At 42.8% G+C, this 14439-nt stretch overlaps 1 protein-coding gene across 1 annotated transcript in view; it reads right to left on the bottom strand.

Moving 5' to 3' along the window:
- Positions 1 to 278: 278 nt before the first annotated feature.
- The window catches only part of LOC308319959 (uncharacterized protein), a 32310-nt gene continuing 18149 nt past the window's right edge, over positions 279 to 14439 (bottom strand). Inside the window, exons 2-4 of the mRNA XM_080770201.1 lie at positions 5457 to 5744; positions 4111 to 4250; positions 279 to 3311 (exon numbers count right to left, since the gene is read on the bottom strand). Of these exons, the coding sequence (XP_080626327.1) occupies positions 3024 to 3311; positions 4111 to 4250; positions 5457 to 5715 (687 nt within the window). The 5' untranslated portion in view covers positions 5716 to 5744 and the 3' untranslated portion in view covers positions 279 to 3023. The remainder of the gene's footprint in view (positions 3312 to 4110; positions 4251 to 5456; positions 5745 to 14439) is intronic.

Raw genomic sequence — 14439 nt, 5'->3', positions numbered from 1 at the left:
TATATTTAGGTATATCAGTCGCACGCACGCATGCGCACACACACACACACACACACACACACACGCACGCACACACGCACGCACGCACGCACACACACACACACACACACACACACACACACACACACACACACACACACACACACACACGCACGCACACACACACACACACACACACACACACACACACACACACACACACTCACGTATACAGATGATGAAGAAAGCACACAGACAGATGTGGAAAGGCATCATAAGTTAGGTTATCTTTATTGAATAGTCAGGATACACTTTATAGCATCATATAACATCCATGCCATACTATAACATACCATTTATCATACATGTACAGTCTCTCTTTTGGCACCAACTATAGTTTAATAAATAACCGCTTGCCTATCTGAATAAATAAATATAACTTATTATTACTCTGTGTTTTATGGGTCATAAATAGACGTGCAGGCAGAGACTGGGTTTACAAGGGCAGCAAAGATCTAATTTCTTAGTCTTTATATGGCCCCGGATCTGACGTTCTTAGTTGTGGCTAATTGTGTGTGGAAAAAACCTTTAGCCAATCCTTCCCTGTTTAGACAGCTATATCATATCTGGGCCACATTCAATACATTCATACATTCTGTTCCCATATTAATGCAGTCATCTCAGTGGGGGCTGCGGGGCTCGAACCCCCATGAAGAATGTGTAACACCTCTTTTATCCTTCTGACTGACTGTCCGGGGGTGGTGGTGGGGTGGGGGGGGGGGTGGAGGACATTGCCTGTCCTCGTTTACATTCGCGCAGTTCAGGCATTCAAATGCTATATGCTGTATAAAAGATACATACAGTACTTTTACCCTGCTCACTTGGTCACAATGAAACCACTACCATCCAAGAAGAGATTTCCGGGACGGGGCGAGGCGAGGCGGGGCGGGGCCCAGTGACAATTACAAGAACTAATTTGTCTCTGAATGCAGCCTTGGAGAGGCCTGGCTGATGCAAATATATGCCTATATCCAAATGTCTAGAGAGGGAGACCATGAGTAGTGTTGTAGTACTCTACTCAAGTCCGGTCTCGGTCTCGAGTCCACAGTTTCATTGTCTTGTCTGTCATGTCTCGGTCTCTCTGCCCATAATTTGACTCGGTCTTGACTCGGTCTAGGACCAAGGGACTCGGGACTCTTCCCCCACCGAGTCGCTACAATGCAATGAAATAAATGTATTATACCAATATATTATGAGGAGCCCGTTCACATTAACATTATTGGAGAGCAGCTGTCTACTACAACACTACCCATGAGAGTATCTAGAGCTCTATGCTATAGAGAGACTCTGCTCTGACCTACTATGTTTGAATGAAGGATGTGGCTCTTGTACTGTAGGTGTAGAATGACACCAGGAACCCAACCATTCCCCATTTCCCTCTGACTATTCCATAATACTTTCACAATAGAAACTTTATCATGTTGTCAAGTGGAAACACATCTTTCTGATCACAGACTGACAGGCCAGTACATAGGATCTCACACGGCACATACCGCAGACCTCCCAATGTAATGGTAGTAGGCCCTGCTTTGGGCTACGGACCAGTCCCATGAACACAGCACAACTGCCACATCCAGTAATGTACGTCGTAAATTTTCTTTCTAAAGGTCTTTTCAGACGGGGAGCAACTGGTGTACCTAGTAATTCATTTTCAATGAGAGGCGTGCGTTTATTTTGGACGCGTGGAGAAGTTGAGGGGCGATAACGCAAGCGTATTTTCACGGGTGCGGTCCCGTGAAATGTCCGCGTGCGTGCTCGTTAGTGTCTGCGTCACTCGCTGCCCGTCTGAAAGGGCCTCATAGGTGTAGATGCTTGTTCGATACACACAAAAGCACATCGTTGTGTAAAGCTGAAATGTGTTACACTTTTGATTGTCACAAGGTTTCATTGAAATAACACTATACTGGCCAAAATGTCCACTTGCTGGACATTAATTTCTATTCTCTTTCTTTCTTTCTTTCTTTCTTTCTTTCTTTCTTGTCTGCCTTTTCCTAAGGATTTCCTGACTCAAGGCTCCTCCTCGGCTGCTCACCTCCTTCCAAACCGATGTTTCACCCCATAGCTGATTATACAGCCAATCAGTAGGCTATAGGCTAGTCTGTCTCACATCGACTGCCGTAATACGTTGGGCACATGTCAAAGGCTTGTTTATTGACACACAACCGCATGATTCCTCTTGTTTGTCAGCACAATGTAGCTTTGATATACCGGTAGTAGTGCCTGATGGATGTCATAATCCATTGGTCCAGTGAAATATATGTAGTTTAGCAGATGGCTATAGCAAGGTCAGAGAACAGAGGTGAGAGTCCACAGTGTTGAACAAAGCATTCCTGCTGGCAATTACCTGGCCTTTGTTTTCATTTTGATTGCACGCATTGCTTAACCAACAGTCCATGAGTACTTGATATCCACAGTGGTGAGATGGCTGCCACCTCAGTTGCTGATATAGTGGTCAGGGTCAGCTAAACGTTGGCATGTTTAGCCATATCCCAAGGCCCTCTATAAGGTTCTGTGTTGTAGCACATGGTAGATTTAGTATTCCACGCTTACAATCCAGTAATATTTAGCACTAGCCTTGCAGTAGTGCTAGTGCATTATGTCACCGCTATAGCCTGCCCCGGCCAGTGTGATTTCTGGTCTAGAGGAGGTGGATTAAAAAAAATTGCCGGCGAAAACAGCCGGTGGATCCTATTGGTTCACCGTTCTGTGCGCCCGCCCCCCTCCTCCTCCTCACCTCCCCGGTAGAACACAGCGGAGAACCTCTGCACTGTTATTGGTTAGCGGAATGGAAGGTTCACTCCCACTCCTATATGCCACATCTCCTGGGTCGTTCGCTCAGGGTATTTTTTTTTCTTCTTTTGAAAACAAAACGCCTGCGATCCCACGAGGCTATGTCACCGCCGACATAATTTGTCGTAAGCGTTTTTATGTCCTTCTCCTTTATATTTCTTTAGTTTGGGGGACTCAAAAACAGCGACGAAACGTCATACGCAGTCACATGCCTGTGCAGAATAATTATACAACGTCTGAAATCTATTGTTAACGTCAAACACGCCAATGTTCTCGTATTTGATTGGCCGGCAGCAGGGGGCGCGGTCCCTCCGTGACACGCCCCTACCCGTCCATTTCTTCATGATGAGGTCGTAGAGGCGGCGCTTTGAGTGACACGTGCCGCTGCAGTAGTGGAACGGGATGGTCTCGTCGCTCAGGTACCCGAGGCCCAGTTCACTGACCGTGAGCTGTGCCTCGCGGAGAGCGCACAGCTTCTGACCCTATAGGAGGAGAAAGCAACACGTCAGACCACTGCAGGGAAGAATAGGCACAGGGGGTGAAATCAGCCCTCAACTTCTTCTGACGTATACATATTAGGGGTTGGCCATGCATCCAGGAAGCCCAACCCATGCAGTAGTCACTTTTAGTGGCACCGCACAGAGCCACAGGTGAATGTATGCATTTTATGTTGGACAATTACTAACCCTATACCCCAAACCTTAACCCTAACCCCAGTCTTAACTGGCCATGTATGTTGGACTCCGTCATATCAGTCTTAACCGGCCAGGAAAAGCCACGCCCAGTAAGGGAGTGGATGGGGAGGGAAGCCACTACGGGGCGAGGCTCCCCTTCCCTTCCCCTCCCCATATTTCTGACAGAAGGCGTTGAGGGCTGATTTCACCCTTTCTGCGAAGAACAGAAGAACCCACATGCTCATATTGTGCTCCGATACAATTTATTCAACGACGTTTGGAATATAAATTGTGTTGGAGCATTGCAGAGGTACTGGTATCACTAGGTATTATTATGAACATCTCTTATGCCCATGGCACCGTCAAACAAATCCATCAATCGGCAAATTCAAGAAAAGGTCAAATGGTTAGTCCATTGAATCAGCGGGACTGTATCTGTTCTTCATTGTATTGTATACGTTTCATGGACGAGCTTGCTGATTCACATTATTCAGCCATGTATAATAGCCTTCCGAAATATGGGAAGGTTCAGGTTGTAACGGCTACTGTGGATATCGGCGCTTGCCAAATTCTTTTCAGTCTAAAGTCTAAACTCTTTAACAATTACCTTCTTGGTCTTGCCACGGCCGCCAGCGCGCCTCGGCCGACGGCCCGCCTGTTGAGCCTCGAGACGCTGCTTCTTCTCAATGAGCCTGTCAATCACACTCTTTAGCTCTGCCTCGGTGAACGACTGGAACATCTGCATGACTGTGGAGGAGAGGAAAAGCTGAAATGATCTGTAAATCTAGCTCATAAATCTAATCTGTAAATCTCAACTGTATTCAGAGCGTTATACCAAGAACTTGGTCGCACGCACGCACGCACGCACGCACGCACGCACGCACGCACGCACACAGAGTCACACACACATTTTCTCTGTCTCCTTCTTTAGCCAGAGTGTGAGGTCAGCCTATAAAACACTATAAATGTGACCTATAAACACGCACTAAGCGAGAGCTCCTCAGCCAACCTTTTGTATGTGTGAATAAGTACTGATTGAGGGTAGAATTACACAAGTCTGATGAGCTAATACTATATAGTGATTCTGCAGGATGCTTTTGGAACCACACTGACCAAGCTGAAGTTACAACACTAAAATTGCACACAAAACTGTTGTTAATTAATGGGGCATGATGAAAAACGCTATAAAAAATCGACATTAGTGAACTCATTGGTTTGTGAATTATCCAGTGATTATGAGGTATATCGTTTGAGTCGAGATCTGGTCATCTGGAGGATTTGTACAGAATCCATAAGATTATCAGAATGAAATGAAAGCCAGATCCTTTTACACCGGTCACTAAACACTAAATTAAATGAACCTAAATTAAACAGCTACTGTAATCATTAATAAAAGCTAAGGTAAATAGAATCAAACTAAAGCAAGCACAATAGATCAAAGTAAAGAAAACACATTCACATGGATGACATCACTGTCTCTAGTCTTCATGATCATGTGTGTGTGTGTGTGTGTGTGTGTGTGTGTGTGTGTGTGTGTGTGTGTGTGTGTGTGTGTGTAAACGTGCATGTTTGTTCATTCATTCGTTTGTTTACGTGCATAATGTGTACATACAGTATGTGCATGTAGGCCTACAGTATGTATGTCTCAGGGTGCCATCCATTTGGTAACACCATTCTACTCTAATACCAGTAAGACGCCTGAGGGCGAGAAGCGGGGCGAGGTTGCGTGCCCGCATCCCCCTAGGTGACAGCAGACTGCCGGGCGAGCGCTGGTGCTTTGGCATGGGGGTTCAGATCAACATATGGAATCATCATCAGGGATCTCCATCCCTGATGATGTCATGTGATCCTGGGGTGACCAACCAACCAACCAACCAAGCCATTCTGACAAATTCTGGCATCAATTTACTTCAGTGACGTAAACAACTAAACTAAACTAAACCCATGACTTACATTCTGACAACAGGGAGCTCAGACCTCCCGCAGAGCGCGCCTTGCGCTTCCGCAACGACCTCGCTGAAGAGGAGCGGGGAAAGGAGGACGATAATGATGGCGACGATGACGACGACGATGAAGATAACAATGATTCCCAGGAAGGGAGGAGGAGGCTGTGATTCCTGGTCGTGGTATAAACGATCCTTCTAGGCAGGAGGCAGCAGAGTGCGGCACCGCATATCACCAAGGAGATGACTGACAGCTTCCATAACCTCATCTTAGAAGGCTGGGGAGAACATGGACACTCTGAAACCACACAGAGAAACAGAGGAAACTGGATCAGAACAAAATGAGCCCTTTCAACTTTTTTGCGGCAGTGGCTCAGGATCAGGAGTATAGATTGGCCAGAGTGCAATTGAACCTATTGTTATGGTTGTCTGTTTCACTTTGATATATCCCTCAAGCTGGAAAACACATTTTAGCAGGTTCTTAATGCATTCTAACACACACACACGTGACAATGGTTACATGTTTTAGCTAATTAAAAAAAAATAGAAAAAAAAGTATAACGCAGATAATACAATCATAATGACCATAACCATATCTTATTCAGATAAGATATGGTTTAGATAGATGGTGAGTTCTGAGTTTTGTTTGTGTGATATTCTCCCTCCCCCAATCCATGAATTAAGCAATATTACACGAGAGGGTGTGGGTTAACGTGATTATTGCCACGACAGTGATGCGGTCAGGAACGAGACGTATAGTCGAGTTCCGCAAGCATCACTGATGCGCATGAAAAATCTGCCATTCGTTTTTCCCATAGAGATTTACAAAAACATTCTATTTTAAGCCTATAGAATTGAGCCATCCAGGAATCGGACCCTGGTGAATCATGACCACAACACATTTGATTCTGTGAAGACAGAAAAATGAGAACCGCTGTGCGAATTAATATTTCAATAATGTCCTTGTTTTTTTGTTTTTTTTTCCTTCTTCTTCACAGAATCAAAGGTTTCATGGTCATGATTCACCAGGATCCTGGATGGCTTGATTCTATAGACTTAAAATAATTTATATAATATTTTCTTGTGAATCTCTATGGGAAAAGAATTCTACAATAATGTGAAATCCTCAGAGAGCTTCACATGGATAAACAACTCCATGTTTCAACTCCATGTCCTTGAAACATGCTCTCCGTGTTCTCTCTAGTCTTGCAAGTGTTCTTTTTCTCCCTTCCTCAAAATAATCTCCAATAAGTTTAACACAGGATTCTGGTGTTTATAGTCTGACTATAATAGCCTAGATATAAATAATGCTGGGGGACATAAAGTCCTGGGCAACATCATCGTTAACGCTGGACTTATTCAGCCAGAAGAACATAACAGTGTGTTCTTCTTGGCTCCTCCACGTCTCCACTTATAGGGTCCAATTAATCTGGGATCAATTATGATCGGTTAGATTTACACAAGACAGAGCAATCTTCCAATCTTTTGTGACAAAGTCCCTGATGTCTAATAAGCGGGGAGAAACCAGCTGCATGGAATCCGATTTTCCCCTGAGAGGACATGGGATGTATTTAGCAATATCGTTAACAAACTTGTAATAGTTATTGTTATGCTGTAAAAAATAACGTATCATGAAGGGGAATGTTGGTAATTTACTGAATATACAGTGTGTGTGTGCGTGTTGTGTAGGGGAAAGAGAGAGAGAGAGAGAGATGGCTTTCTAATCTACTTTCTGTGCGAATGAATACATGTATTAAATATTCAGATTACTGACAAATGTTTCAGTTGTCTAAGTTGGAGATAGTTCAATACAAAGACTGTTAACTGTGAGTGGACGACCCAATTAAGCATTACACTTGTTTACAAGAGGGTCCACCATGTTCAATTCATCACACATGTACAGTATACTATGCGTGTGTGTTAAGATGTTTTCCACATTAGGAAGCTGTAAATTGACATCTGCTGAACAGCCTATATGAGAGAGATAGGGAGTGAGAGAGAGAAACATAGAGAGGGTATAGTAGTAGATCTGCCGTATATGTACTGTATAATATACTGTATATGTGATTATAGAGGAAGTGCAACGCCCAGGATTCGAACTCGGGTCTTCCCCGTGAAAAAGTCCAACATCTTACTTAACCACTAGACCAAAGGGATATCCCTATAGACCGGGGGAGATATTATATACTTTTGAGGCCATCAGGCTGAGGCTCTGAGCCACTCCCTGCTATACACTCACCCCCCTTTTGACCTCCTCCCACGGGGAACCCCGATCCGGGTCACGGCATCAATGTAATTCACCCGGGATTTGAACTCATATCCCTATGGACTGGGGGAGATATTAGACTTTTGAGGCCATCAGACTGAGGCTCTGAGCCACTCTGCTACACAGAAGCAAAGTCAGAGAGAAATGTAGCATTATGATGTATTTGTAGTTTTCAGAGACAGAATCAGCTTTGTTGTCACATCACGGTTTTACTAGTAAAACAGTGGGTGAAATGTGGTTTTTTTTTGGGGCTTCCCCAAAAGAGTTTAAGTTTAAAGCTTTTCCGCAAATCGTACAAATAAAGGCTTCTCCACGTTAGACGTGGCAAACCTTTGCCACAAAACTGTGAAACTGATATTTTTTTCCCTTTTTCTTTTCTTTTTTTACACTTAAAAACATATTTAGACATGACCTGCAGCTGACCTGTAGCTGCCAGCAGCAGCAGCAGCAGGTCACATAGGCAACTAGACGGGTATGCTACTGATAAGTGATCTCCATGTTCTGCCTGTCTCTGTGTTTACATGTATTTACTTACAAACACAGTCTACATTCAATCAAGGCTCCTGTGTTTCTTTTTGTTTAGATTGTCGTTTTGTTTAGAGCACGTTTGTCCCATAAATGGTTAAAGATCAGATATATTGAAGCTTGAGGAAAACCAGCCTCGCTCTCTCTCTCTCTCTCTCTCTCCCTCTCTCTCTCTCTCTCTCTCTCTCTCTCTCTCCTCTCTCTCTCTCTCTCTCTCTCTCTCTCTCTCTCTCTCTCTCTCTCTCTCTCTCTCTCTGTGAAAGAGGTTTCTAAGGCTTTATGTGCTGATCAGTGTCAGTATCTCAGTCAGAGTAAATGTACAGACTGACAACCCAAGCCTTACGTTGCGCTTTTCTCTCTCTCTCCATGTGGGTTTCTGTCTTTCTCTCTCTCTCTTTTTCTGTCCTGGTCTCTCTATATCAGTGGTTCCCAAAGTGGGGTCCGGGGACCCCCAGGGGTACTGGAGGGAGTTCCAGGGCCCGGGGACCCAGCTAAATGATAATTTGGAACCAAATGGACCCTTATGGGGTCTGTAACTCAGAGAGTGCACAAATGGAACCAAATGCACCCTAACGGGTCCATTTGGTTCCATTTGTACACTCTCAGAGTTAAATTAGCATTGATTTTACTATATAAATTGGGGGTCCCAAAGATAGAAATGCTATTAAATAGGGGTTCGTAGACTAATGCATGTCAAACTGGGGGTCCATGCATGTCAATCACTGCTAGAGCCATAAAAATCTTCTCTTATGGGGGTCCCTGGCATACTTTTCAAATGAGGGTCCGTGGGCTAATTAGTGTCAATTTGGGGGTCCTTGACATGAAAAAGTTTGGGAACCAGTGCTCTATATTACAGTCACGTGTAGATCATAATAATGACATCATATAATCAAAATAAATACACACATACACCCACCCATGGTCGGGGGTTTCTAAAAATTGCATTTTCCCTTCACGCAGGAAATGGAATAAATCACCTTGATTGTCATTTACAAAAGAGCGGAGTCTAGGGGATGTCACTTGTGTTTGGGGCGTGTGTTTTGCATGTGTGTACACTACAGTAGACCGTACAGTATGTGAGCGTCACTTCACATGAGTGCACGTTAAGACAGAGACAGCCTGACAATAGTGCTGAGAGCAGAGCAGAGTGTTCCGGAATGGAGGACTCCAAGGGTTCCGCTGCACGACTGCAGTCAGCGTTCCGCTATAGAAACTTTCTCAGACCACAAGAACAATGGACACTAAACTCACAACATCTGTCTGTCTGTCCCTCTGTCCGTCTGTCACAATTGCATGAACGCCCTCAAGCAGTCCCAGAACTGGGACGCAAAGGGGAATGCTAATTGTAAATAAACAATAGTGAGTTATACTCATGAACAATCTCAGGCTAAAACAGCCCTATTAAAATGTGTGTGACTCACTAAAAGCCATTCCTTTTAGCACTATTTACTATTTAGACAAATATTGGACATACATACATAATAGCCTCAGTTAAGACCATTATAAAAATACTGTTGCATTAAACTTTTCCTCACCTCAGTGTTATTTATATACCAACAAGATAGTACTGTATCAATGGTGGTTCCAGCGATATTGTTTCAAACATCCAAATTAAAAACAGAGACCCATAGCCTGTTTTTTAACCTCTAACCTCTATCTATCCGGGGCAGATTTGAAGAAAATGAATGCCATATTTTATCAGTGTTGCATAAAATACCACAGCTGCATCTAACCTTCACACTATTGCTGACTGTACCAACATCAGGGATTCAATAGCCTGGCCCAGCCTGTGTGGCTTCTGGTCTAGAGGGGCCAGTGCCAGCGAGTACATGGCGGGATCCTATTGGTGCCGGCGTGACGTCACCAAATTTGGAGCGAATTTGCTTAGCGAAATACAAGTACGTGGCCTTCCTATGCCAAGTCTTCCAATGTCCAGAGTCGAATGCGAACAAAAATAAAAGCCTGGGTATCGAGGCTATGGGATTTCAATAAGGAAATAGACCGGATGGTCTTTAAAAAGTAACTTCACTGTAATTCATGATAAGCGTAAGTAACTAGCTGTTCGTTTGCACATGAAATGTTTGGACCACTGCACAGACAGACGGATACATTAGACTGCAAATGCAAAATGCAAAATGCAAATCAGGCTCACTGTACTCCAAAAGGTCTGTCTAATGATTAGACAGACATATTGGAGTACAGTGAGCCTGATTTGCATTTTCGGTTACTTTGAATATCTTTGTCCCTTTGTGTTCATGTTGGCAGAGGAGTACAAGAAATGTGCATACGTAATTTGACCATGTAAGCTGTTCTCTGTTTCAAATACAATGAAATAAAGTTAGAAACAAAAGTAAAAAATGTAAGATTTGAAAAATGACATACAGACGATATGTAGCCTATATACTGTAACTGCTGCACTCGTTTTGCAGACAGTGTATACTGTGAGTCTTTGTGAGACAGACGTATCTCGTTAAGTACCTCTCATTATCTCGCGTCCTTGTGAAGTTTAAGAGACGCTCATTCTGAACCGAAGGGCTCTCGTAGCTCTGTAAATATACTTTCAATTATTTGAAGGGCCTCATTGTGATGAGGAAGTGCAGCAATGGAACGTTTTCACAGGCGGGTAAACATGGTGAGAGGGATGCGGCTCTAGCCATAAGATTAATTCTGTTTTATTTTAGGTACTGTGTTGTTGTTATGTGTTATATGTTGATATGTACAGGGATATCAATGCTGGTACAGAGTGAAATATGTATCACTTATACACACACACCCACAATTAATGTCACTTCAGACAGAATTAGGAAGGAAGACGGAGAGGAGGAGGAGGAAGGTTGCTTAACTTGCTTTTAGTACTAATGTCAAGTGAAGTATTGTTTAGGAATGTGTCTCAATGAAGCCATTTTATTTGCTGTGTGAATCAACAAGATACCTCAACAAAACACAAGTCTTAATGACTGATGAGTCATAAAGAAGTGAGTCCCGGTGGCTATAAAGACTAGAGGCAACGAAGAGGACGAGGTGGTAAATGAGTCATGAATGCAGCCTTCGGAGGTCCATGTATGTCTATTTTACCTTTCCAGTCGTCTACTTTTGGCCGTTTTCTAACATTCAGACATCAAATGATTTACATTGACCACACAAGTGCAGATGTTTTGGCTTAAAAAATTGATAATGATAATAATCTATAAATCTTTATCCGAAGCTCCAAATGTTCTCAGCCCTAAAAATAACAACAACTAAAAGTAACAATAACCCCTATTATATTCTGCTGCCTGTGTGTCTCACTAAAGGCCATTCTTCACATGAAGGGTCTCTTTGGGGGATTCAATGAGGCATTAGTCATGCAGTGAGTGGTCTGTAAACAGGAGACGAATTAAGGGGAGGGCAGGAAGAGGCAGCAAAGGCGAGGTCGTCAATAGTCAAGGGGATGCCGAGGAGGAGGTATTGTTGTACCATATCAATGGTTAATGGTTCACCATTCATTTAGCATTCCTTTGGTCTTGAAAGCGTCTCATGGAAATCCTCCATGACCATGATCCGTACAGTAACGTTCAGTAATGCAATGTCCAAGTGCCCATTATCACACGTTTGGGAAGCAAATTAAACCAGATCAATCCTCGGCCTCAACCACAGATAATCTAAACATGACAGAGGAAACATTGTTGTTTTCTTTTTGGGATATCCATCCAACAGAGCTCCTGTCTTTATGGGAAACCTGCATTACGCTCCAGATGGCCATTTAGTTAGCTACTGTTTTGACCCATATATAACACACCCCTGACGCACGCACGCACGCACGCACGCACGCACGCACAGACAGACAGACGAATGACCCCTAACCCTATGCAGATTGAGGGATTGAACCTATGGGAACGACCTGGTATTTCCTGTTTCCTTTGCTCTGCACCAATCACATTGGAAGGAGGAGAGAAGATGATCCATGTAAGCATGTTATGAAAAACACCATCAACGTTCATGTATAAGTATAACACTACTCCAACAACACTTTTATAGTATTTATACTGTTCTATGAAAAACGAGGACCTTGTGCAATTCTTCCAATGCGCGGACCAAAACTATTTCTCCCTTTTGTTTGTGAAAGACAATTTCCATTTTTTTGGAACACAACAGGAGCACAACTGATAATAGAAACATAATAAATAATCTTTAATTGTTTTGAAAAGGAACAATACTATGAAATCACCATCAACGGTAAAATAATGTTATTTCTTGGATCTCTACATCATGTTTTACAAGACATAAATGGTGCAGGTCAGGTGTAAATGGTGCAGGTGACACCAGCGACAGCAAGCAACAACACCCTGGGAATTTGGGCAATATTATCTAAGTTCATAACCACAGGTTTACTGCCATTGTGGACCGCATGGATCGTCCCACTGTGAAGACTTTCTACTGAACTCTACAGTGTATCCAGTATACTATACAAGACCGGCCATCTTACGGTGGTCTGCTACCATAGTGGGCTACAGAGGAGCTGCAGTGCTCGCCCCATGGTGAAGACAGTTCTGTACCATTAGGAGTCAAGGCCAGTTACGGTGGTAAAGCCAGCTTCTAGTTGTTGTGTTGTCTGACAGCAGGAGGACCAGACAGCTACATGTATTGAAGCCAGCTAAAGGTTGGTGTGCATATGCCTGGTGTCAGAGGATAAAATCTCGCACTGAGGCCAGACTAAAGTGTGTGTGTGTGTGTGTGTGTGTGTGTGTGTGTGTGTGTGTGAGCACATCCAGAGTTGGAGGAACCGAAGTTCTTTCACATCCAGGTGACACAGGTTGAAGTTTGTATAGCGTCGCGTTGCGATACTGCACCAGGCTAGTTTGTTTGGCCTTGCTTCTAAAGTGTATTTCCTTTACTGTATATGTCTAATGTTAAATAAAGCTTTACTGCAGCTCCACCCGAGCAGATGTTTTAGATGTTATTTAAACACATTAGCAATGTCAAGTTGCAGGATCTGTGCACAACCCTGTGGCTTTCCATCCTTATAACGGCTGTTTGCACGTTCTCAATCACTGGGATGAATTGATGTGTCACTTTCCCTCCATAACAACAGCTAACCAAAGATGTTAGTTAACTTATGACACTGAAATCCTGCACCAGATTTGTGCAGTAGTCCTGTTAACAAGTTGTATACCTACTGTTTCGAACGCCGTTTCCGCAAGAATTCAATTAAGCTCTCCCAGCAGGACCGTAACATGGGCCAATCCATTCCAAAACGCTGGAATGTCTGACTCTTTTGATGTGAGGCCTGGAATTAATTCCACACACACACACACCACGTGTATACAACTTTTATTTTTATTTAGGTGATTACCGCAATACTTTTCCGCCGGATTTCTTGGCTCATTCCTCGTCTCATTATCTTCATAGGCCATTTAAATCTACAAAATTCAGTTCAGATGCGTTTTCTTTTCCGCTATACAGTCAGCATCAAATATGGCACATAGAGTATATCTCATGGACCTACGACCTATTACATTTGACATAAACATGTCATGTCACTCATAAATAAATGTCTTAAGCTATTAAGTAATTTAACTTGATCAATGTGTTTGGATGCTAGGTACAAGATTTGCTGCATGCAGCAGTCCTGGCATGGCCTAATTTGCAACTAGGTTTGTATCTCATATCTCCCTGCCCTTCATGTCCTCTTTTAAAACACTTTTAAAAACACATATGTATGTTTTTCCTAATATTGTTTTTAATTGTTTTATTGACCTGTTATTTTTTCATGTTTTATTCTTTCTGATGTCTTGATGTTTTGTTGTTTTGATGTTTTTGTGATTACTGTTTTATAACCTGTCTGTAAAGCACTTTGTAATTATGTTTGGAAAGGTGCTATACAAATAAAAATAAAATTAGCTGCTCATAGTACTGGTAGTACTATTATTGTTTCTATGCCCTGCATAGCTATATTATTGTGATAATTACAGATAAATTATCATTTGTTTTGTTACCTGGCTAAAATAACTACGTGGTGGCAGTTTAGTTTCTAGTTGGGTTTTGTAGCCTATACATGTTGTGATTTATGATCACTCACTCAATAAAGGTTATATCCCTTGTCTCGTATAATTCTTCCTCCTGGTAAAAGCTAACAACATTGCATACATTAACGTAGAATGGTAACCCCTCCTTTATTTCTACTTTAGGAATGTTGGTTGGGTATTGCAATAACGTTGAACTT

Source organism: Protomyctophum bolini, assembly GCF_963924005.1.
Source record: "Protomyctophum bolini genome assembly, chromosome: 8".
NCBI classification, from domain to species: Eukaryota; Metazoa; Chordata; class Actinopteri; order Myctophiformes; family Myctophidae; genus Protomyctophum; species Protomyctophum bolini.
The sequence above is the reverse complement of the archived record's forward strand: the minus strand, read 5'-3'. Positions and strand labels throughout refer to the sequence as shown.